Here is a 25,804-nt window from a genome sequence, read left to right as displayed (position 1 = left end):
GTGTGGTGGAAGGAGAGGGGGGATGCAGGTCAGCTTGGGAACTGACTAGTTGAATCCCATCCCCAGGGGCTCAGGCATCCTGAGGAGCTCAGTTCATTTCCTTGGGCCTCAGTTTTTCTCACTGTTAAAAGTCTAAAGCCATCCTGAAAGCATCTGGTCTAATTCAGAAGCATCTGATGCTAAAAAGATTGTTGATGGTTATTTTAGACTGTACTTACTGTAACCAAAATATTTCCCTCGATATTTAGACCAAAACCTCTACCTGAATTCCTCACCAACCACGTCAAAAGGTCCACTTGATCATGTGATGGGTTCTCACAAGATAGTCTTTTTTTTTTGCCAGAATGAACAGTTTTGAGAAATGGGAACAAAATAACTCTTCGTCCTTACGTTTTTTTGGAATCAATGTAAACAGAAAGGTTTCAAGTACAGCATTGACCCATTTGTCTCCGGAAGCATATTCTAGCCAGTGTTCACAGCTGCCTTACTGTCTATAGGGACAGATGACTCCCCTTCGGCTGTGACGTGGGTGCTGGTAGAGCCGCCTGGTGCAGACAACATCAGGACCTCCAGCAGAGGACACACACGGGGCAGTTGGGCTCCTGTGGAAAGAGTGATACCCACCTTGGGCACACTCGGTGTCCTGCCTGGTACTGATCTCTGATCGGTTACAAGCCAATGATAAAGGAGAGAAGCTGCTCTTTGGAGTGCCTGTGCACCCCAGAATCATTCTAGGGAGACCCAGGGCTCCCAGAGCTTTCCCTGGGGTTGTAAGGAGCTGTAACAGCTGTGCCCTCTACTTGTAGTGCTGGCCCCGCAGAGACCACTGTGCCTGCAGTGACGCTCCCAATGGGTTAGAGTCAGAGCTAATTCCAAAGGCCAAGCCCACGGTCACCCACCCAGCCCACTTCCCAGCTCAGCTCCTTGGGAAGCCCCCCGGGTCTGTGCATCTCCCCACAGAGAAGCTCAGGTCGTTTGTGTCAATGAAAACATTCTTGCTGCCGTAACAATGGGTGTTGCAACCATCAAGCCATCACATTACAGCTGCCCTGACGGTGAGCCCTGAGGGAACTCAGGATGGAAACAGGATGCCTGCCATCACGCCATCAGCCACTGCAGCCACCAACCCCCCCCCCCCGGCCCCGCACTGAAGGTACACCCTGAGGGGATTCAGGATGAGAAAGCATAGGACACTGGCCCCACATAGGTGAGGTGCACATCAAAGGGGTGGTTTCAGTGAGCCCAGACTCTTGCATCTTCCCATACATTGATAAGAGCTAAATTCCTTAACTTGAGATGTCCGGTTTTCTTTCATTAACAGTAATCTTTTGATGTTCTGACTACCTGGTCTTTTTTGCAAAAACTCCTATACATCCTGGTTACCCCCTTGCCTCTTCGGAGCAGTCCCTCAGAGCAATCTGAGAGGCTGCGTCCCGGGTTTAAGTCCTCAGTTTTGTCCACTGAATATAACATAATTCTCAACTTTTAGGTTGTGCATTTTTTTTCAGTCGACATTTGCAAAGTGGCTGCAGTGGGAACCAGATAGAAGGAGATCGGGACTTGCTGAGAGAATGAGTGCATCTCAAATGGAAACAATCAATTATACATTTTTTCGTTTAAAATTTGAGATCTCTGGCAAAATCAACTGTCGCAGGTGATGTTGGTCTCTTCTCAGGCTGACACCCAGATCCTGAAATTGTTTCCTAGCTCTCCACTCGCAGCTGTGTGTGTGAGATGGGATCAAGTTATCATTTTATACTGAATGTAATAAATTCCTGGGCTGTCAGCAGTGATACAGTTACACCGAGTTTAGTACTGTTTCCCATCCCGCTAGCCCTCCAGGGACAGCCCGGGAGGTGTACACCCCGCAGTCTGAAGTCCCACGAGCTCTGGGTGAAAAAAGGTTGGGTTTGCTTTTTCCCCTTTTCATTATCCATTGATTGCTTTTTCTTAATGATTTATTGGGCTTCACTCTCAGGAGAAAAACTCCTGAGAAAATCTGGTGTGACTGTGAGAGCCAGAATCTGTGGATTTTGTTGCCAACCTTTGTAGAAAGGCATGACTCACTTCCCTACCAGAAAAGGACTTGATATTAAAAAAATGTTATTGACCAGTTTGGACAGGAGCAGGAAGTGAGATCCCTCCCGCAGGTAAGCCGTGGTCTGTCCCCCATGGAACTTGGCCACTCTGTAGCAGGAGAGAACCCTGGAACTGGAATAGGAGACCATGGACTGGGCTGTCTGAACACCAGGCTACATGGACCGCACTCTCGGTTTACCATTTTGTTTCATGTTGGTGTGAATGAGCATCTTAAAGGACATCCGATACTTAACAGTGTTTTCATCCAAATTATTCTGTGGTTTTTCCTACATTCTGTGTACAAATTCCAGGAGTGAGAAACGAAGAGGACAGGAGTCAAACCACAAATATTCTCTGGGCAGCCGACATGTTTTGGCTTCCCGTGGGTTGAAGGTTGGGAAACACTCTTGTGTTTCAGCATTGAGAGGGGCTGGTGAACCAAGATCCAGGGGACCCTGACATTGGAGGGGTAGGGGGCGGGGATAGGGGTGGGGAGAGATGTTTGTGTGTTCTCTAGAGCATATTTGGCTAAAAAACCTCTTGTGTCAAAATTCACTTCTGTTCCAGAGACACAGATAATGGATTGAGTGCAGCCCATCACCCGGGATAACAGGTGTCAGGACTTGCAGGGGGACCTGGATGGGTGGCTCTGGGGTCCAGTTTTCTGCTGCCCAAGGCCATCTCACTGTGGCCCTGATGAGGTCATTCTTACCAAAAAATACTTATCAGAGGAGAAGGAAACCACATAGGTGGGACATCTCTAATGTGACAGAAACATGCTAGGTGCTGACCACAACTTTGAAATAAATGGAATGCCCCCAATTTTAAAGATGGAGACACTCCTGCCTGTGTACGCATGGTGGGTGCTGGGTCAGCCCCTCACCTCAAGAAGGAGTTGACAATCTCAGATGTCACGGTGCTCTAAGGGCTACAGGATGACAGAGGTGGAACCTGAAATAGATACAAAATGGATGCGCTGTGAAGTGCTTTTAAGGGAATGTCCTCACAGAGCTGGGAAAATGCTCAGGGCACTTAAAGGACTTAGGTGAGTTCAGAGTGGTGCAGGGGGTCCGCCAGGCTTGCGTAATTGTGGTGAGGACTGAAGCAAGTGGGGTTGGAAGTTCCCAGTCTAGACAGGGTGGAGGGAGGAAAATCAATTAGTATCAGAGGTGTAAAATGCATTGTCGCAAACAGCTTGTTTATGGGATGCCACGTGGGCCCAGGCACACTCCAGAGATGCAGGCAGTGGCTGGAGTTCTCCGTTGTATTTCACAAGTTTTAACAAACCTCCATGGCATGAGTTTGTACCCCCTTGAATGTGGGGCGGCGTTTGAGCGATCCAGCCACCCAGTGCAACACTTCCCCAGCTCCAGACTTGGACCAATCAAGCCCTTGCTCTGGTTTGCTTCATTTGCTTCATTTTATCATGTGGACCCTGCATCTCTGAGTGAATTTAAGTTCTTGTGTCTCCTTGCATGTTCATGGTTGCTATGGAGGTAGAAGTAAGGCAGAGAAAAGTATTTAAGAGTTCATTTTGCATTGGCTTATTTGCTTAGTAACGAGTCTGATGTCTGCAGAACCCAAGGATTGGGAGAAACATGGACATTTTTTTCTTTACATTTTTTCTATGGGAGCCTCGGTAGGGGTTGATGGGTCTTCTGGGTGTTGGGCTATTTCCTGTGGATCCCTCTCCTATTCCTTATGGGGATGCTGCATTTGATGAGCAGGGCATTTGATGGTCAGTGTCTCACAAGGAAGCATGAATCGGCATAAAAAGCAGCCTTCAGGGATTGGGTTTTCCTTTGATATTAATATTTAAGTACAAGAAAATCTGAGTCTCATGGATAAAGAAGAAGTGACACATATATACAATGGAATATTACTCAACCATAAAAAGAAACGAAATTGAGTTATTTGTAGTGAGGTGGATGGACCTAGAGTCTGTCATACAGAGTGAAGTAAGTCAGAAAGAGAAAAACAAATACTGTATGCTAACACATATATATGGAATCTAAAAAAAAAAAAAATGGTTCTGAAGAACCTAGGGGCAGGACAGGAATGAAGATGCAGACCTACTAGAGAATGGACTTGAGGACATGGGGAGGGGGAAGGGTAAGCTGGGACGAAGTGAGAGAGTGGCATGGACATATATACACTATGAAATGTAAAATCGATAGCTAGTGGGAAGCAGCCACATAGCACAGGGAGATCAGGTCGGTGTTTTGTGACCACCTAGAGGGGTGGGATAGGGAGGGTGGGAGGGAGACGCAAGAGGGAGGAGATATGGGAACATATGTATATGTATAGCTGATTTACTGTGTTATACAGCAGAAATTAACACACCATTGTAAAGCAATTATATTCCAATAATGATGTTAAAAAATAAATTAAAACCACCTAAAAAAAAAAAGAAGAAAATCTGAGTCTCAAAAATCTTCTCAGGAAACTGAATGATAGTATAATTGGCAGAACAGAATAGAATTTGAGGCTGAGGGCAGGTAATGCGGGGCTGTTGCTGAATGCGATGAGTTTCCTGTCTGTATTTGTTTCCAGTGTGGTGAACCAATGGTTCAGATGAAAGCTCACCCACAAGTTCATTGTGTGAAATGTGAGGGCAGGGTTGCCCACCCACTCATTTCTGCAAATGTGGACTCAAGGGCCCTCCGGTTACCCGGAGATGCTAGGAGCCAGGGACACAGCCACGGGTGCAGACGGGGAATAATCGCTGTCTTCATGGGTTCACATTTACATGATAACTATAAAAGCACATATCAGATGCTTCCCTTGTGCCTAGAACTCTCTAAGGCTCTTTCATCTGTCCTAACCCTTTCAGTTCTCACGATTTCTTTGTGATGGAGGTGCTGTTATTGACCTCAATTTTACAGGAGATAAACTGAGGCAGAGAGAAGTTAAGAAACCTGTCCAAGGTCACACAGCTTATCAGCGGCAAAGCCGGGAATTGAGTCCAGGCAGTGTGTCCCCCTCATCTGTGGGCTGACCACTACACTGCACTGGCATCGGTGTGGACTACACCGGGCTGGGCCTCCAGTGCTGGGGAGGGATGGGGCAGGGCAGAGGGCACAGCAGGGCAAGGGGTGGGCTCCGTTTCAGTTTTAATTTGGAATTAGACGGCTATTCTCTAAATGCCCTTCCTGCAACTAACACTCATGTGATTCTATTAAGCAGGACCTGGGGGAAAAACTGGAAAAATATCTATGTGCCTTTAGTCTTGCTCCCTGGATATAGACCTTGCTCCTTGGGAACAATTAATTAGTGTGTTAGGCTGAATTTATTTTCAGTTGATTAGGGATCAGTCATGAAGTACTGCATTCGGTGGCCACGTCAAGTCTTCACAGCAGGCTGTTTATACTACCCGGCCACTTGTTTGAAACTTCTCAAAGTTAGAAGAAACCTAAGCCCCTCCCTGGCAGCGGGTGAAATTCTTCTTGAAATGGCGAAGACGGGCTTCTTCTCCAGCAGAAATATACTTCTTGATCGGTTCCTTCCTCTTTTCAGCATCTAAGTGCTCACTCTGATGACAGGTTAAACATTTAAGGAGGTTAATTCACCACTGCAGGTGGGTTGAGAATCTTGCAGGATTCTAGCTGGTAAGAATTCCTCTTAGAGGTTTAAAAAGTCTGCTGTTTCCTTCATGATTAGGAAAATAAACCTCACCCCAGGAGGTGTGTCCTGCCATGGGGTCTGTGATCATTTTCCCAGGAGAGTGAAAATAAGAGTTTTGCTCCAGCCATTCAAGCTGTCCGTGGAAATGATGATGGGAGAAGTTCAGGTGGGTGGTGGGCGCTCCGCTTTGGTGTCTGAGCATTCGTATGCCGAGAAGCATCTCAGAGTGATGAGTTTTTATGTTTGCCTCTTCCCCCGACAGGGCTGCTTGACGACCCCAAACTCCCCGTCCGTGAATCCCCGTTCCACTACACTGGGTCCATCGCTCTCCCTTGGCAGCATCTCAGGGGTGTCGGTCAAGTCAGACCTGAAGAAGCGCCGAGCGCCTCCCCCTCCGTCCCTGCCCCGCGCGGAACCACCCGTGCAAGACAAGACGTCGGAAAAGGTAGGGAGAGGGCGCCGCTCGGGACCAGGGCCCCTGCTAAACGAACCCATGAATTCTCTGGAAGGTATCTGTGCGCCCTGTCATCCTTCAAGCTTGTGGCTTTAGCAACGAGATGGTTCAGGGTGAAAAGTTAAGCTTTATTCAGAAGTCAAGGTGAGATGCCGCATCGCTTCATTTAGGGAAGATCGGAAACTATTTTTGTGCCTTCAGCCCTTAAAGGCTTAGGCTTGTTGATTAACGTTTATTTTATCTTTAGCTTTGAAATGTGGGGCACCATTGCTTAATGAGGAAATTGCAGGCACTGTAAGAAGTCTGGAGTGTGCATAAGATGGGGATGACACGTAATACAATATAGGCGCCCCAATAAACCGCGTTCACAGGACAGCTGAGAAGGTGTTTGCACGTGAAGTTGGTTTCTATGTGACATAACATCTATTTAGGGAGGCCTCGTATCTGGGGAGCCTTCAGAGCAGAGGAATGGCTTTGCACGTGACTGTCCCGCGGTGACCAGGCAGAGCCAGCGTTCCTAGCGGCTGGCCCCTTACTCTGGGCTTCTTCCTTCATCTGCCTGATGATTGGCCTTGAAACACTATTTGACATACCAGGCCCTCATTTTCCAGAGGCCAGGACGCTCTTTGACAGTTTTTCTGGCTTAAAATGTGACACTGAAAAAAATTATTTGGGTGGGATGTGACAGGGTTGACACCCAAGGGTGGCCAGGACGGACGATGTGCTCTGGGTGCTTTTAGAAGCCAGGCTCTCCTGGGCAGCAACAGGAGTGCTCCGCAGAGACCCTGAGATGCGGGTCAGCCTGCAGTGTAAGGAGAAGAACCCACTGTTCCTCACTGAGCTGAGATGGTTCCCGGCAACTTGCCTGGTAGCCTCCTGGGCAGATACCACCCCACAACTAGGAACATCTATGTGGAGCCCCTTTAAGCCCAGCTCTCCTCCGGTAGGAGCTGACTCTCCTGACACTTTTCTCCTGCTGTGGTGTTGCTTGGCTGGCCCGTGTCTGCTTCATGGGGCCCATAGCATCACACCCTGCTGGGCTTGAGGCCCGGCCCTTTTGTGCTTATTCATAAACTGACTTTCCTTAAGATAACCTAGAAACCACGTCTGTGCCTTTCAGACGGGAGGCTTGGCCCCTGTATTGTGGTTAGCAGTCACGTTAGTGGCTCCGTGGCAGTGTCATGACACCTCACTTCCTTTCCTTTCCGGCCTGGTCATCTGTCTGGCCGTGTATCTGTCTGGCCGTGTATCTGTCTGTTCATCGGTCACCTCTCTCAGTCCCTCCAGGGCTGTTCTTTATCCCTGGTCTAGAGACACCCCAGTTCCCATCTAACGGTCTTTCCATACACAGTCCTCGCAGTCTGTCTGAAAAGCCTGTAATGCAACGCATTTTACAAGAAAACTTTTGATTTTTATGTTTCTTAAACAGTTTCTAATAGTACTAATTTATTTTGAGTTTTCCATCATATTTTCACTGTCTTTTGATAAAAGAAATGTAGGCACAAACCAAACTGGCATTGTTTTGCTGTACACATGCCCAACTACACAGCGCAGACTCATGAACACAGAGCTGCTTCCCGTGGGGGTCTGCAGTGCGTTTCACCCCTTACTTTGTGGGGAGTTAGATTTTGAACTTTCTCATGACACAGGGCATTCTTACAGCATTTAGCAATTTTCAACCACCTACCTCTGGGAGCGTCTTGTTGCTTTTGATGGGGAGGGGTATTTCTTTAGTGGTGAAAAGTGTGAGTTCCAGTATCAGTATAATTTAAGCTTTATTTCAAAAGAATTGCATTTGCCTAATGTTATAGAATGTAGATGCTACACTGCATCGGTATTTTTAAAAATTGTATTGAAGTATAGTTGATTTACAATGTGGTGTTTAATTTCTGCTGTATAGCAATGACTCAGTTATATATATATATATATATATATATACTTTTTCATATTCATTTCCATTATGGTTTATCACAGCATATTGACTATAGTTCTCTGTGCTCTACAGTAGGCCCTTGTCGTATATCCATTCTATGTATAATAGTTTGCATTTGCTCATCCCAAACTCCCCATCCATCCCTTCCTGACCCCCCACCCCCTTGGCAACCACAAGTCTGTTCTCTATGTCTGTGAATCTGGTTTTATTTTGTAGATAAGTTCATTTGTGTCCTATTTTAGATTCCACATGTAAGTGATATCATATGGTATTTGTCTTTCTCTTTCTGACTTACTTTGCTTAATATGACCATCTCTAGGTCCATCCATGTTGCTGCAAATGGCATTATTTCATTCTTTTTTATAGCTGAGTAGTATTCCATTGTATATATATACCACATCCTTATGTGTTCCTCTGTCGATGGACATTTAGGTTGCTTCCATGTCTCGGCTATTCTAAACAGGGCTGCAGTGAACGTTGGGGTGCATGTATCCTTTCGAAGCTTGTTTTTCTCTGGACATATGTCCCGAAGTGGGATTGCTGGATCATATGGTAGCTGCACCAATTTACACTCCCACCAACAGTGCAGGAGAGTTCCCCCCTTTTCTCTACACCCTCTCCAGCATTTATTGTTTGTAGACTTTTTAATGATGGCCATTCTGACCAGTGTGAGGTGATAGCTCATGGTAGTTTTGATTTGCATTTCTCTGATAATTAGAGATATTGAGCATCTTTTCACGTGCCTATTGGCCATCTGTATGTCTTCTTTGGAGAAATGTCTATTTAGGTCTTCTGCCCATTTTTCGATTGGGTTGTTTGTTTTCTGGTATTGAATTGTAGGAGCTGTTCGTATATTTCAGAAATTAAGCCCTTGTCAGTCGCACCATTTGCAAATATTTTCTCCCAGTTCATAGGTTGTCTTCTCATTTTGTTTATGGTGTCCTTTGCTGTGCTGCATCAGCACTTTAAAAATTCCTTCTATCCAGAGAAGTTACGTTTTTCAGATTTTTATGTGCTTTTCCAGAGTGGATAAAGTCGGCTTGAGTGGGAAAATGTATATTAAGTAGAGAATTGGGAATTCTGAATGAAAAATAAATAGTACCGTATACACTGCAGAATGAATAGAGCCCCCTCTGAGGCAATAAAAGCTTCTTTACTGAAATCCGTTTTATTTGGCACAGAATGAGTGGAGAAATTGACTCACAGCAACCATCTCCTTTCTTAAGAACATGAATGGCATATGGATTCGATTTAAGCATTTGCTATGACCGTGCTTTTTTTTTTTTTTTCTTTCTAAATGAAAGGTATTTTGTTATTTACTAATTTCTGGGAAAGGAACCCAAAAATGTATTGTCGTCGTTGGGGAAGAACGTCAATTCCTTCTTCCTGAACTTCCTCCCATATAAAGATAAGATGTTTGTTTGGAAAGCCTTATTTATAGGCAACTGTTACTAACACGAATATCCTGAATCAGGAGGAAAGGATTATTTTCAAGGCCGTGACTAGTTTATAGGAAAATGGGAATCTTAGATTTTCTTCTTTTAAAAGACTTTTTTCTTATCAACTGGTATTAAAAATTCAGTACAGTAGCCCCTTCCTGTCTGTGGGTTTCCCCATCCTCAGATTCAACCAATCATGGATCAAAAAGAGTCAGAAAAAAATAATTCCAGAAAATTTCAGAAAGCAAAACTTGAATTTGCTGTTTGCTGGCAACTATCTACATAGCATTTACATTGTATTAAGTATTATAAACCACCTAGAGATGATTTAAAGTACACAGGAGAACACGGGTAGATTATGTGCAAGTACTGCCCCATTTTATAGATGGGCCTCAGCGTCTGAGGATTTTGGTATCTGAGGGGGTCCTGGAAACATCTCCCACTGAGACTGAGGGGAGACTCTATATACTTTTTCAGGTCTTAAAGGCAAAATAATTTCAGCCATCTTCCAGGTCATCTGAAACTTTTAAAAACTGTAACCTTTGTCTCAGAATTTGCAACCTGCTTATATACTCATGATTTGAGTATTTGTTATTTCTAAAAGTGCTTTTCAAGAAGATTTTTCCAGAGGCGTTTGAGCCAGTGAGAGAAACGGGTGGCATCCTTGTACCAGCCCTTCGACAGAGGGGTCAGTGAGACAAGGGAAGCCACGTGCCATTTTCAGAAAAAGGTGGAACTGCTCTCTGCCTCAGACCTTCACCTCTCGTCCCAGTGCCTTGAATGAAGTTTTAATTGCGTGGAACGTTCAGACAGGAATGATCTATACATTAGGGCACCATGTGCTAAGTCAGTATTTTTCAAGCTTGAGTGAGCGTCAGAATCCCCCCAAAGGGCTTGTGAAAACACACTCACCTTGGTTCCACACTGGGGGTTTCTGATTCCGTAGGTCTGGGGCCAGGCCTGAGAACTCGGGGTTCGGCAAGTTCCCAGACAAACCCCACTTTGAGAACCACCACCCCACAGACCTCTACCTGCCCCATCTGCCCGCCCAGAATTTGGACTAATCAGATGTGAGAGCAGCAGGTCTACTTCGTATAAATATTTTTAACAGATCTGGAGAGATTCTTTGGCAGAAAAGTTACCACCATCATGCACCGTTAGCTGAGGACTAAAGCTATCATTAAGATAAATGAGTAGGTCCCACTTCTTCTCACCGGGACCTGGGAAAAAGGACAGAGGAATTGCCTGTTCCAGACGGGATCTTTCTCCCTCTTTCATCTTGGAGGGGCCACACTGTTCTCTCCCCACCTTGCTCCATGCTGAGATGACCCCTTGCCTTGCCCTTAGCCCTGCCCAAGGGCTTGCCGCATCTGTGTTTGTGTCAGAGCCCCCTTTGTACAACAAGTCTTAGCCACGGACCCCAAGGAGACTTGCCTTCCTGTCATGTGCACACATCTCTCCCCCTGGGGCTGCTTTGGATCAGCATGGGTCAGCATTCAGGTCATGAATAGGGGCAGAGGACACAGGTGCCCGGGTGGACAGCCCTCCACTCACTTGCTGGTCCTCAGTTTCCTCCTCTACAAAATGGGAACGATCAAAGCAGCCTCCCCAGGTCCACGGGGTAGAGGTCAGAGCAAGGCCCCTGGAGCCGCTTCCTGGATTCAGATGCCAGCAGCTCTGTCATTCCTGGGAACACGATCTTGGCAAGTTGCTCCACCTCTGAGACTTGTTTTCTTAGGTGTGCAGACTGTACTGTGGAGTGGAGGTGAGAGCTGGCCCCAGGGCCCTTGGGGAGTGGAGGGGCCAGGGTGCAGGGGGTCCGGCCAGAGTCCTGCATTAACCAAGTGGAAGATTGTATTTAAAGATCAAACGCTTTATTGCTAGAAACACCAAATGTATAATGAGAAGTTGCCCAGCCCCTGGAGCAGGCTTATTCTGTTCAAGGATGCCTGCTTATCTCGGTGGCATTTTCCCCTCTGGGCACAAAGCTCAAAGAGCCTACTCACTAGTCCACACCTTCGGAGGAGTGTGGAGGAGAAAGCAGTGGGTCATCCCTTTGGAGACCCTGTTTGAGACCAAGAGACTAGAATACCGTCAAGTCATCCTTCCTCAGGGGACTCAATTCACCCATTAAAGACGGAGAATCCCGTGAACCGCATCGGCCGACATCGCATTTGTACGACCCCTGTCAGGTTAACGAGCAGCGTACTTCACTCTTTATCTCTGTCCATTGATTAAAAGTAACTTGTGGAAGTCTGCTAGACAATGCTGTGTCTAACTTTAGCTGTCATCATCCACAGATATGGAATAAACAGCTAGCCGTTCATCTATTCAGTCCATATCCAGTTGTTATACACCTGCTTTAGTGGCAGTTACAGCTGTGCATCATTTTTTTATTGTAAGTAGAAGTAATTCAAAAAATACATTAGTTATTGAGGCGTTCTTTTGTCCTATTTTATTTGAATTTTTGTGTTCGTTACGTTCAGCTCCAGATAATTCCAGCATGACAGTGCATTTGTACATTATCTCCAGTTTATTGCATTGAGATGAAAATAGCTCGTGATATCGGCTATTATAATGAGAGATGACGGAGGCGTGTTATGATCAGTTATTAGTATAAGCCAAAATGGAACTTTCTATGAAATATATGCTTGTGTAGTCAACAGATAGTTTTGAAGAGCTGCTATATGCAAGGCCCTGCACTTGAAAACACGAATTGATATTCATTACTGTAATATCTCAGTACAATGTACACATAAGAACACAGTGTCTCCTGCTGTGTAAATAAGCAGGATAATTGGGGAATGTTGGGAATTTAGCGGAAAGCACTACTACTTGCAAGTTCCATTTTCTGGATCATCATGAGAGTTAGGTAATTAGAATATTACAGGAAATCATAAAACTCTGCTGTCCGGACTCCCAAAGACACGTTTCATCAAGAACGGGGGTGTGCACGTGGCCCTGGTCAAGGTGGACTTCTGTGGCCGTGTTTCTGGGCCTGCTGGCCTGTTCCTGATGCGCTCTGCTTCCCGGGCCAGAGCAGAAGGAAGCCCTGGTGGCCCTGGTTCCAGGGAATCTGCGGGGAGCAGGACCGTGGACCGGGGGCGATCAGGCCACGCGGCCAGCGGGACCAGATCCTGTCTCCTCTCCCGTTAGGACTGACATTTTTTGCTTATTGGAACGAACGTCCAGAAGATGCTGGGGTCGAAGTGATTCTGACTTCGTAGTCATTGCTTGTCACCCCTGGGCCTCCTGGGGTGAGGTCCACTCCATTTCCTATCACACACCTCTTGGTTGTTCTTTTGTTTCTGGAAAGGTGGTTGATGCTTGGAGACGTTTTAGAATTTATTTTTCATAATAATGAAAGACTTTTGGCTACAGCTGGCATGTCGGCTTCCTGCAGTGCCGGGCTGAGCAGGGGGGAGCTGGGCTGGACGGGGCTCGGCAGACAGGAGTGGTCCTGCAATTTGCCTTGTGCATCAGACGAGGCGCCCCCGGACCCTGCCCCATGTGAGGGATGAAGGGGACACGGTCTCGGATGCACAGGGCGCTCTCTCTCTCTCATGTTACATCCCACCTGTCAGGGAATCTTGATGCGAATCCAGGTCCTCCCACTGTGCCCTACCGCCCCCCACCCCAGGGCCCTGGTGCAGTCCCAGGACATAACTCCTCACTGGTCCCTGCATCTGCTCCTGTCCCTCGCCCTCGGCCTCCTCTTTATTCCATACTCGACACAACAGAAGGAGGATCCTGTCTTTTCTTGAAGCCTCAGGGGCTTCATCTCCCCCTGGGCCCCCGCGCTCTGGGCCAGCCGCTGCTTGTGCTCTCAGCCCTCTCCACAGGCCCTCCCGTGCTCCCTGCCCCGACCCTGCTTCGTGTCCCTTCCGACACCCTCTGCCCTCTGTCAGTCTCTGCGTCCTTCCCCTGCTCCGTTTTTCTTGTAGCTGCTAACCCGTCCGCCCGGGGAAGGAGGTTTTGCTTCTTTATTCACTAACCTCTCCCCAGTGTCTCCCACCAAGCCGTTCCGTCAGTAAACGTTTATATTAAATTCGTTCATATGTACATCATTCCTGTGTCAAGCACCTATTGATGGCTCCTGTCGAAGTGAAAGCACCGGTTTCAGAATTTATGTGGAAATAGCTAAAGAATTGCTTTGCTCCAGAGCCAGTGTAGAGAGGGCAGCTCCTCTGGACCATGCCTGCAGGATTCACTCATCCCTGAGGGACAGGAGCTAAGAGTAGTTGCAGAGCTGGAAATGACCTCGTGCTGTGGGCGGAAGCAGGTGCAGGGACCGTGGGGGGCGGGCGGCAGGTGGGCGGTGTGAGACCAGAGCAGCTGCTGCGAGGGGTCCTTGAGGAGTGGGCGGCCCTCTGAGATGAGAAGGGTCCGTCGCTGCTTCCGCGTCCATTGCAGGAAGAGCAGAACGCGGCACGTGGCACGGACATCACTGCCCAAAGGAGCCTAGAGAGCAGCGGGCTGACGGGGAGGGGAGAGGCGGGGCCAGAAGGGGTGTGGCCGACGCTGGGCCCGCCCCCGGTGCACCCCCTGCTCATCTGTTCTGTGGGTGCAGACACACCGCGAGGGTGCGGATGGATCGCCAGCACAGCAAAGCTCTCGGTTTCTTCTCTCCCTTCCCCCCACCCTCCATCTCTTCCCCCTTCTCTCTCCTCTTCTTGTTCAGTCTTTTTCTGCAACCCAGGTTTTTCTCCCTTTTGATCCGTATATCCTGTGAAATTCCCTTCAATCCGTTTGGTCTTCCAAAGCCTGTCAACCATGTTTCTTCAGAATGATAACGTATACGTGTGTGTGCCACTGTTTTCAATATTTGGAAAGTACACTTCCCCATAAATGGTCGGATTTCACCCTCACAGCGGTCCTGGCAGGTTTGCTGACTCTGAAGGCCCTTCTTCAGGTGAATGGAGGAAACTTGGCGGCCACGCAGCCCAGAATGGTGGAGCTGACTCAGCCCCGCTCCGCCTCCTGTGGCACCGCTGGGCGTCCCCCCTGCGGGTTGCCCCCATAACCAGAGGAGGACCTGGCCCTCCTTCACCTGCAGACGCTTTCCCTCTGCCGCTGTTTGTAAGAGATGAACCAGAGCTGGGAGAGGAAGAGGGTGTCCGCGTGAAGGAGGGGTCCTCTGTCTCCAGGGGCTGGTCCTGGAACTGGAATAGACCCCCCACCGCACACCAGGGCCAGCGGTGGGGACTTCCTCTGAGATGTGGCAGAAGTCCCCCCATCCCCCAGCGAACTTGACCGCACCCTTAAGCGGCCGTCCGCAGATCCCCGGGAGGGCTGTTTCCTTTCCGTTTTGCAGTGCCCATCCCTCTGGTGAAGGTCAAGGGCAGGGCAGGTAGTACGTTTTGTGTCCAGCTGGAGGTCAGCACCTAACAACACGGCTTCCGCAGAGGAGCTGAGCGGACCCGGGTCCCTCCCCTGGCCCCCCAGGGCCCAGCCCGTAAGTCCCCTTGCTCTGCGTGCTCCAGCCCCCGCCCACCCTTGCCCCCCGCGTGGATGGGCAGGAAGGGAGGCCTCCATCCCAGCATCTCACGCCGGCAGACCTTTTGGCTCTTTCTGTGTGTTGTCTCTGGGCCTTTGGGGAATGTTTCTTGCTTTTGAAGAGCCTTACCCCAGACAAGATGTGCCTGGCACTCTCTTCCCACCGCAGGGCCTCGCTCTGGATTTTTGGTCCCAGGCAGGATGCAACAAGTGACTTCCCGCCAGAAGTCATCACGCTTTTCCCCACTGCATCCACCCCATTAGCAGAGTGCAAAATCTCCCTGATTTGTTGGGTGCAGTGCATTGCGCTCTGTGTGGCTCTGTCCCTGTCCGTTGGAGGAGGAGCTGGTCCAAGACATTGTGACACGGAAGCGTTTTGCAGTGTGCCTGATTTTCCGGTCCAGTGTCCTTGTAGGACAACCCTTGCTCTCAGCTGTTCTCCAAGAAATCCTCAGCAGAGGTCGGTTATGTGCCACTAGGTAGAGGGAGCACTGGTGACAGAGTCCAGACAGGCCCATAGTACCGTCTCAGTGCCACAGTCTCGGCATGCAGCTTGGAGTTGCTGGGTGCTGGGCCGCTCCCCGGCCTGGGACAGTGCCGTGTTCCTCGTTAGGCCCCGGGCTCCACGCACAGCACCTGGCAGGCAGCAGACGCCCTGCGAGCACTATCAGCAGACTCGGGTGGGGCTACATAACCTTGTCTCCCATCGGGGCGGATGAGTCATCTGTCTGGGCGGAGCTCTCGGGCCACAAGTCCAGGGAGCGTGGGCCTTATTTTAATCATTGACTCAAATGAGTGATTCGGCTGGAGGTTCAGGTAGATGAAAGCAGTTGGACAGGAGGGTCTGTCAGGGCCCCGAGTGACCAGTAGGCTGAGCAGGTCTTCAGTGGGGGGGCCATTCGGGCTGAGTTGGGGCTCTAGTGGCCCCAAGATGAGTCACTCCTGTGATCCCTGCACTGTCGGTCCTGGACAAGAGGGTCCCCAGGTCCCATTCTGCCCCTCCTTTTTCTGCAATCCAAGGCTGACCCGGGGCCCCTAGGTTTCCAGGGCCAGAATGCCCGAGGGAAGGGTGCTGGTGTTTGGGTGGCATGGGCACCCAGGTGAGGCTGTGCAGAGTTTCCAGCACCCTGAGCTCCACCAGCCCCAGTGTGATAGAGGGAGGGGCTGCTGCCGATTAGGCCTGCGCCTGGGTGGCCGTGTGTCCAGGCCACATCGTAAGAGACGAAAACTAAAGGTGCCCAGAGGAGAACATTATGGGAGTTGATGAGTCTGGAAATTGCCACCCCTTATTTTTCAAATAGCAGAAGTTAGAATATTTTAAAATATTAGAATATTGAGAGAAGGAAAGGCCGACTGGGACATGACAGCCCCATTCAGATATTTGAGTCCCTATCCTGAGGCCCCAGAGGACAGGATGGGAAGCAGCAAGTGGACACTCTAGAAATGTTTCGTTTAGTGGAACAGAGGAAAGAATTTTTCTGTGGGGCAGAGTCAGGGGAGGGAGCAGTGAGTATGTGGGCAAAACACCTCGTGGCAGTTAGATTTAGTGTTTGCTGACGTTATCTTGTAACACGATGCTGCTGCATGGTCTTCGATTGTCTCACCCGCTCTTGTGGGGACAGGGTCTCCTCTTACAGCTCCCGGGGCCCACGAAGCGTAAGTGACTTGCTCAGGGTCACGGCAGTGAGAACAGTTAAAGAGTAAAGGCTGAAGCACTGTCTGAGCACAGCCTCGTGGCCTCCAAAGTCTGAATTTTTACCTCGAATAGTGCCTGCCGACCAGCTAAGTTAAAAGGCGACCAGTCTGCTCAGGCTGCCCTGACAAAACGCCACCATGGGGCTTAAACACAGACATCGGTTTCTCACAGTCCCAGAGGCTTAAGTCTGAGATCAAGGTGTCTGCAGGGTCGGTTCTCCTGAGGCCTCTCTTGTGGCCTGTAGATGGCCATCTTCCTGCTGTGTCCTCACGCGGCCTTCCCTCCGTGTGTGTGTGTGTGTGTGTGTGTGTGTGTGTGTGTGTGTGTGTTCTCACTGTCTCTTCCTCTTCTCTAAGGACACCAGTCATATTGGGTTAGGGGCCACCCCAACGGCCTCATTTTAACTTGATCTCCTCTTTAAAGGCTACATCTCCAAATACAGTCACATTCCGAGGCCCTAAGGGTTAGGACTTCAACGTACGGATTTTGTGGAGACAGAATTCAGTCCATAACGAAGGGATACTGAGTTTCTGTTTCTGTGCAAAGCAGTTTTCTTGGCCATAAGGAGTTCAAGGACAAATAACACACAGACTTTTCAAAGCTCTTAATATTTAATTGGTGCAGAAATTCTGTGCCTCCGAAATACCAGAGAATGGCCCTTGTCTGCGGAGAATGTGGCATGGGGTCCAATACAGCGACCGCAGCCGACCCCACGGGAAGCTCCCACGTGCACTGTTGCTTTTCACGATTCTACCTGATCCCCTTCCCCGGAAAATGATCAGCATTGATCCGATCGGGGGCCAGCGGCTAGACTGGGTGAAGGCGTCACTTCTGACTTCCTTCCTGGTGCGTGGTACGTTGGATCACGGGTCAAGTCCTAGTGGAGAAACATTGTCCAGCCCGGCTAGGAGCGTTGAATGTTAAACCAACCAAGGGTGAAAGGCCGTGGCGCCATACCGACCACAGGCAGCGGTCCGCTCACCGGCACAAAGCCTTTCTGTGGCTCCTGGGCAGAGGTCCCGTCCCCAGCCAGCTGGTCCCAAGGGCACGTGAAACAATTATAAAGACCAACACCGGTTCAGTGCTTGCTGTGTTTCAGCTGCAATGCTCACACCTTACGTAATCATCTCATTTAACTTCATCTTTACAACGTCTCATGAAGTCGGCGCTGTTCTTATCTTCGTTGGACAAGTGAGGACACCAAGGTTCACCGAGGGGAAGTGGGGTCAGAGTGTATCCCAGGGCCCTCGGGCATCTCTCCTGCAGGGAGCTCCCCCGCATGGGCGCCGAGTGGGGTCAGAGTGTATCCCAGGGCCGTCGGGCATCTCTCCTGCAGGGAGCTCTCCCGCACGGGCGCCGAGTGGGGTCAGAGGGAACCGTGCGGCCGTCAGGGGGCACTGTGCTGGAGTGGAATGTGCGGACTGGAATCCCATTCTGCAGGCTCTGCAGTACAGAGTAGCGGGGGCGGGGGGGACAGCAGGTGCTGAGGTATCTTCCTCCTGTGCTACGTGGTCACCTCTGATGCAGAGATTCTCAAATGGATGGAGCATTTGAAACGCAAGAGCTCACTTATTTACTCATCATTGGCAGGGAAGTCATGTGTTTGCTGTTGGAGAACCAAACCTCAACGATGAAAATCATTCTAAAGATCTTCTTGAAGGGAGCACGTATCATGCTCCATTGCATACTGCACTTTCCTAGTGCTCGGAGCTCCCGGGACCCTTTCTCAGCAGCCCGCTCTGCTTGTCATGGAAGTGATGCTACAGTTGAAATATCTGGCGGAATCAGGATAGAATCAGTTCACCTCCATACTTGCCCTTTGGCAAGGAAATTAAGCCAAACTGGCAAGTGACTGATGGGAAAGGCTGGGCTCCTGTCCTTGTGTAATCCTGTTCTCTGGGTAGAAACTGCTGGATAAACGGGGTTAATTTCACCTGACCCACCAAGGCCAGAAGTATATAAACATGACCCATATATAAGTCTGAAACCCATATTAAACTCATAGTAAAAGAGATGATGTGTGAAGCCTTTACTGAAGCCATGGCCAAACCCTGAAAATAGATCAACCAATACTGCTCAAAGGTGGATATCTGCTGATTTTTTGAGATGCCTCCTCTATTTGCTGGTTCCCCGCAATTAACAGAAGTCTGTTTATCTGCTCATACAATATGTTATGGGACTTCAAAGGTCTCGACAGGAATGAGGCATAAAACGAATGGGGCTGTGTAAAGTTCTTTTGGACCTAGCCAAACTGCCTTTGAGTTTATATTTTAAAAAATAATGTTCGCTTAGCCTTCAAATGTTCCGAACGTAAAGTATATCTGCCTGTTTAGTGCATGAACAGACTACGGCAAAACTAAATAATGGATTGACACTAATTGTTTTTGTAATAAACAGCCAGTATAGGTTTCGTTTATATCCTAAAATATGGGAAAGCAAACCCAAAACGTATTATGGTACAGAACGATCCTTTTTAAAATGTTGGGGGTGATATTCCATGATGTATGGGGACAGAGTTTCAGTTTAGGAAAGTGAAAAATTCAGGAGAGGGATGAGGGTGAGAGTTGCACAACAGTGTGAATGTACTTAGTGCCACGGAACTGTACAGTTAAATAGGGTTAAAATAGTATGTTTTATATTCTGTGACTTTTACCACAGTAAAAAAACATTAAAAAGGGTTGGGGGAAGTGGAAAGGCTGAGGATGTCCCCTCTTGTGTCGGGATGTTTCCTTTTCCCCTGGAAGCAGCAAAGAAGATGAGGGCTGCAGTGTGTTTAGAAGACGTCCAGCTCCTTCGCCAAAACAAACATCCCTGTGAGACTGTGGGGTTCATCACAGAGGCTGTGAAAACAGTCGTGCGGCCAAGGAACTTCCTTGGGTGGAGATGGCAGGTCCTCCATGACGAGAGTTTGCAGAGAAAGGAACCAGGAGCTATTTTTGCTGTTTCGTGCCTACCTTTTGTTCTGGATCGTTTCCTCCCTGACACTTCCAGCTAAAGAAGCCAGTGTTTTTTGGAAGAAGATTCGATTCTTGCGTATTTTTAGCTGTCGTTCGAGTCTGACGTTTTAGGGAGGCGTCTTTGATAAAAATCAAAATGAAAAGCGAGCTGGCTATTCTACACGTTGACATTTGAGTGACACAGGAAATTAAAAGCTGGGCTTTGTGTTACAGAGTCACACGGTTTAAATATCCCCTGTTTAAATATGCCGTTCTTACCTCATTCTTTGTCCTTTCGTCACTTTGTTTTTGCCTATCAATCATGTCAACAGTTCATATGTTTCTCATTATAAAGGGAATTTGCTAAAATTGTGACTTCATTATTTTTCCTACCTTTACATTTTGCTTCTTCCTATCCAAGCATTTTCATGATTCTTTCCAATCACTGGTAATCAACAATCAGAAAAGTGGGTTTTAGAATAGAAATCAATATTTCAAATGTAAAATGGAAAAGACCCTAATTCCTTTCTTTCAGGCATCATTCAGCCTTCAGAACCCTGGACCAGTTTCGACCTTCTACCCAAGCCCCATCTTGTCTTGAACCTCCATCCCCACCTCAGCCTCGCCTGGTCTGGGTTCACTGTGGTTAATTGACCTTCATGTTTAGAAACATTTGATTTACTGCCCAGCCAAGTTCACAGTTTCAGTCTCCGTGAAGCTTTTGCTTCTGTGCCTCAAAAGACACAACCAACGGAGTCAAAGACAACATATAAAATGGGAGAAAATACTTGCAAATCATGTATCTGATAAAGGGTTCATATCCGGTATATATAAAGAACTCCTATAACTCAACAGCAAAAAATAAACAACCTGCTTAAAAAAGGGCAAAGGACTTGAATAGTGATTTCTCTAAAGAAAACACACAAAGAGCCAGTTAGCACATGAAGAGATGTTCAACATCACTTAACATGAGGGGAATGCAAGTGAAAACCAAACTGAGACACCACCTCACACCCATTAGGGCGAGTCCTTCTCAAAAGGGCAACAACAATAACAACAAAACCCAGAAAATAACAAACGTGGTCAAGGATGTGAGAAACTGGAACTTCTGTGCACTGTTGGTGGGAATGTAAAACGGTGCAGCCACCACGGAGAAGAGTATGGCAGTTCTGCAAAAAGTTAAAAGTAGAGTTACCGCATGATCCAGCAATTCCACTTCTGGGTGTATAACCAACAGAACTGACAGCGGAGTCTCAAGATATTTGCATATCCATGTTAGTGGCAGTATTATTTACAAAGGCTGAAGCAGACCAAGTGTCTGTCAGGGGATAAATGGACAACAAAATGTGGTCTATACGTACCCTGGAATATTAACAGCCTTAAAAAGGAAGGAAATTCTGACACATGCTATAACATGGATGAACCTTATGCTTGTAAGGGAAGGACATTATGCCCGTAACGAAAAGACAAACACTGTCTGATTCCACCTCTGTGAGTACATTGGGTAGTCAGATTTACAGAGACAGAGAGTAGAATGGTGGTTGCAGAAGCCCTGTTGGTAACTTCGCCACAAACATCTTTGTACCAAGCAGTTTCGCTTGCACGATAAATCGGCCATAAGGCAGTTTTGCCATAAAAATTCAAACGCCTGTAATTCACAGCAGTCTTCAAGAGCATTCATGATCGATCGATCCTTCGGCTAATTTAGGCACAACATCTTGTTCCCTCTTGCCACCTTTATCGGGTTTATCACGCAATATTAGAAGTTGGGGGTAAAAGAAGAATCAAGCTCGTCCTGTGCCCCCAAAAAGAAATGGTTACGTGATTCCTGATGAGTATAAGGTTCTTGAAAATGGTGAACATTTTTTGCTATTTGTTAGTGGAGAACATGATGCAGAGAGAATTTTGGTATTTGGCACAGAATCTGGCTTAGATTATTTGGTGAAATGTAAGGACTGAGCTTGTGATGGAGCATTTTAAATGTAGCCTGGATATGGGCTACCAGGCATGTACATTACATATATTGACAAGAAATAGCAGCATCTCCCGTCTGTTCACTTTATTTCCAGGGAACTAAGAAGAGATTTAGAGCACATTTTTTTATATTGTGAATAGCTTATGTCCAATATTAAATCCTGAATCCTTAATGATCAACTTTGAGAAAGGAGGTATCATTGCTTTCTCGAAGACATGCCTGAATGTAACTATAACCATGACTCTACACATATTTTAAATGTATTCCAATATTATTTTCATTTTCACAAGAAAATCTTTTTAAATTTTTGCTATTCATGTTCATGTTGCATTATGTCTTTGTTAATTTTATTTTTTTATCTAGATTTTTATTTTATTTTGTTATTTTATCTTTCATGGCAAAATTGTCTTATGGTCAATTAGTTGTGCAGCAAAACTGCTTGTGGCAAAGATTCCTAGGGCAAAAATACCTAGAACCGTCGGCAACTGGGGGAAGGGAGGAGGAGAGTTGTTTAAGGGGTGTAGAGGTTCAATTTTGCAAGATAAACAGATTTCCAGAGATTGTAAAACTATCTGAATGCACTTACTACTGAAGTGTAGACTTAAAAATGGTGAAGATGGTAAGTTTTATGTTGTGTGTATTTTACTGCAAATAAAAATAATGATTCGCCACTTATTGATGAATAAGTGATTCACCATTTCCTTCAAAACGTAAAATCTTAACTGAAATATTTTTACTTAAATACGGAAAATATACTTTCCCCAAATGCCTTACTTGTAGCATATTTTTGGGTAAAATATTTTTAATGACCCTAAGAAAGTTCACTGATGCCGTAAACATTTTTAGTGGGTAGATTTATTTGACAGCGAAATAACTTGGGTTTTAGTCTTTCCTTTTCCCCTCATGCACTTTCTCTCTCCTACATGTCACACCATTTTGACAACACTGTCTTGTCCCTCTGAGCTGCTCAGGCTGGCGTTATAAAGGGCTCTGTGGTTTTCTCTTTCTTTTTTATATGACTGTACTTATTTACAGTGTTTACTTCCTCTCATATCTTAACGCCACCAAAACAGGACTCCAGCAGGAAATCTGAAAGCATGTAGCATGGCTTTGCAGAGACAGCAAGCAGTGAAACAGCAACAACTTGTACTTAAGTGAGATCCAGACATTTAGAGATCATGTGGCCTTTCTCATCCACTTACTGTCTGTACAGCTTTGGACCAGGATCTCAGGAGGAGTTGCCAATCAACCTTTCTGATTTATGTTTCCTGAGAAATAAAATAAGAATAACTCCTGTGCCTGTCTGCGTAACCAAGGCTGTTTTGAAAGGCTAATATATTCATAGGACTTGTAAGAGTACTTACAAGATCAGCAAGGATTTTCAAGTATATAAAGCCCTATATGGATGAATATTCATTTCAAGTGAACAACCTTTGGGAAACATCTAAATAAAACCTGACTGTTGCCATTACCCCTGTTTATGTGGGGGTCACATGGGGTTTACTGCAAAGACTTTAGTTCAACAGACAGTTGACCTCTATTGGTGCTACAAAATCTTAATTTTTCCCTTAGAAACTTTTCTTAATTCCCAGTTTCCATATTAACATAGCAAGACTTAAGGTGCAGTTTCTAATTTTAGAGGTGAAAGGACCTTTCAGATCAAGAACACAGCTTAGCTCTCTCCCCCTTTTACTTTATGAACAAAGGCCCACGGTTAATAGACTTGCCCATGCCAGCCAGCTGGTGAGTTTCAGTTTCTCCAAAAGACCTTGGTTCTCATGGTTCTCAGATTGATGCTTTTACAACTGTTATTTATGAAACTAATATTTCCATCGGTATTGAGCTACTTCTTGATATAAACTATTAGAAATGTGTTACCATGCATATCATTAGGATTACAACAGATCCAAGACTACAGAGCCTGAATACCATGGTAATTTAAGAGAGGAAATAAAATCACCAGAGACACTTAATGGATAACAAAACTAAGAGAATCAGTCTTTGCCAGATAGTGTTCCTATAACTCTGATAGGTGTATTTTAACATTTTGGTTTCTCTGAATCAAATTGTGTCATCTGTTGGACATTCTGGTAATGTAATCTCTGGTGACTTTAATTACAGAAGAGGAAATAAAACACTTTCAGCAACTCTGGGACTTAGGAAACTAATTTTGTGTTTGAGAGTTCTGAGTCGCAGAGATAGCTGAGATTTCACATGACTCCAGAAAGACTGGAGAGCATTGATTTGCAGATGGCATATTTCTTTTATTGATGCCTCTCTGAGCTGAATCCAGACTGCTCCCACAATGTAGAGCATAGATTTGCTTGTTTGATGTATGCAGCATGCCAGGAGGATGTAGGCTTTGCCTGGATTTGAATGTGAGGCTCTACCAGCACTGACCTTTGCAACTTTGGAGAAGTTATGTTACCTTCAAGGGCCCAGATTATAAGACTGTAAAATATACTTTTGGCCCTGGTGGCCAACGTATCCTAACGTGTTTCCCAGAGATTCACGTCCTTGGATGAACCCCTCTCCTTGGGTTCACTGGAACGTACAACATGCTTCTGACCTATAGAGTATATGGCAAAGGTGATGGGCTATCACTTCCTTGGCTAGGTTACATTATATGGTAAAGATGATGGAATGTCTCTCCCTTGGATACATTTTGTTATATAAGATTCCGTCTTAGCAGAATGGGGAGATTCCTCTGCTGACCTCAAAGAAGCAAACACACATAACATGAACTGCCTTTGAAGGGAACCACATGACAGGGAAGTGTAGGTGGCCTCTAGGACCTAAAGATGGCCCCCAGTCCATAGTAAGTGGCCAGGTCCTCAGGCATACAGCTGCAAGGGAAGGAAGTTGTCTAACAACCTCAATGAGCTTGAAAGTAGATATTCCAGGTGGGAATACAGCCTGATGATACTTTGTTAAACCCCGAACAGAGGACCCAACGAAGCTGTGCTTAGACTGCTGACCAAAAGAAACTGTGAGATAACAAACAAGTGTGTCTAAACTCCTAAGTCTAGGTTAATTTCTTATGCAGCAATAGAAAATTAGATGTAGACTCAAGAAAGTAATCCATGATCCCCAGTCTTCCTGGCCTGAAAAACCAGGACCGAAATTCAGGGCAACCATCAGCCACTGGAAATTGAGGGAAGAACACCAGAAAGGAGAAAGCCAGAGAGCCATAAATTCTGTGCACAAATTCTGCTCAAGTCTCTGGCTGATGAAATCATGAATACGAGAGATAAGGACCAAGCAGCCTAGCTATGGGTAAAAGAACTTGAATGGCCAGTTTTCAGAATTTTCATTGTGAGTCCATTCAGCTTATTATCTCTTAAAACAAAAGAATTAACACTCTTTGTAGGAATATAAGAGAATCCAGCATCTTGTAAGCAAAACATTCACAATGTCCAGGAAACAAGCCAAAATTATTCAACATATGATGAACCAGGGAAATGTGACCTTTTTCCAAGAAAAAAAGGCAATCAACAGAAACCAACCAGGAGACGACCCGGAGGTTGGAATTAGTGGACAAAAAACTTACTGCAGCTTTTTAATATGCTTAATGACAGAGTGGAAAAGGTGCTTATAGTGAATGAAAAAATGGAAAAAAATTTCAGAATATTAATAAGAAATATAAAAAGAGAACCAAATGGAAATTCCAAAATGGAAAAACACAATATCTTAAATTAAAAATTTCACTGGATGGGCTTAACAACATATTGAAGGTAACAAAAGAAAAAGGCAGTGAAGTTGAAGACAGATCAATAGAAACTATCCAATTTCAAGAAAAGAGAGAAAAAACTTTGAAATAAAAATAGAACTTCAAAGATGGGTGGAATACTACCAAAATGTCAGTGTCAATAGAATCCCAAAAGAAAAGAGGAAAAAATTGTTTAAGTAACAAGGGCCAAATGTTTCCCAAATTTTGTAAAAGAAACACATTTTCAGATTTTAAAAGTTCAGTGAATCCAAACCAAAATAAATAAAAACAAAACTATGCCTTAGGTACATTATAATGAAAATGCTTGAAAACAGACTTCATGAGAAAAATCTTATAAACAACTAGAGAAAAATAACATATGTTTTGAAACAGCATTTGGGTAACAGTATTTTGAACAGGGTAACAGTGTTTTGAAAACTGCTCAGTTTATCATCAAAAGCAA

The 25,804-nt window shown here is 46.2% G+C and overlaps 1 protein-coding gene across 2 annotated transcripts in view; it reads left to right on the top strand.

Moving 5' to 3' along the window:
* The window catches only part of COBL (cordon-bleu WH2 repeat protein), a 259,101-nt gene that overhangs the window by 142,620 nt on the left and 90,677 nt on the right, over positions 1 to 25,804 (top strand). For both annotated transcript variants that reach the window (XM_082846931.1, XM_082846930.1), the window contains one exon: positions 5,966 to 6,148. In XM_082846931.1, the coding sequence (XP_082703057.1) occupies positions 5,966 to 6,148 (183 nt within the window). The remainder of the gene's footprint in view (positions 1 to 5,965; positions 6,149 to 25,804) is intronic.

Source organism: Leucopleurus acutus, assembly GCF_964270905.1.
Source record: "Leucopleurus acutus genome assembly, chromosome: 9".
NCBI lineage: Eukaryota > Metazoa > Chordata > Mammalia > Artiodactyla > Delphinidae > Leucopleurus > Leucopleurus acutus.
The sequence above is the reverse complement of the archived record's forward strand: the minus strand, read 5'-3'. Positions and strand labels throughout refer to the sequence as shown.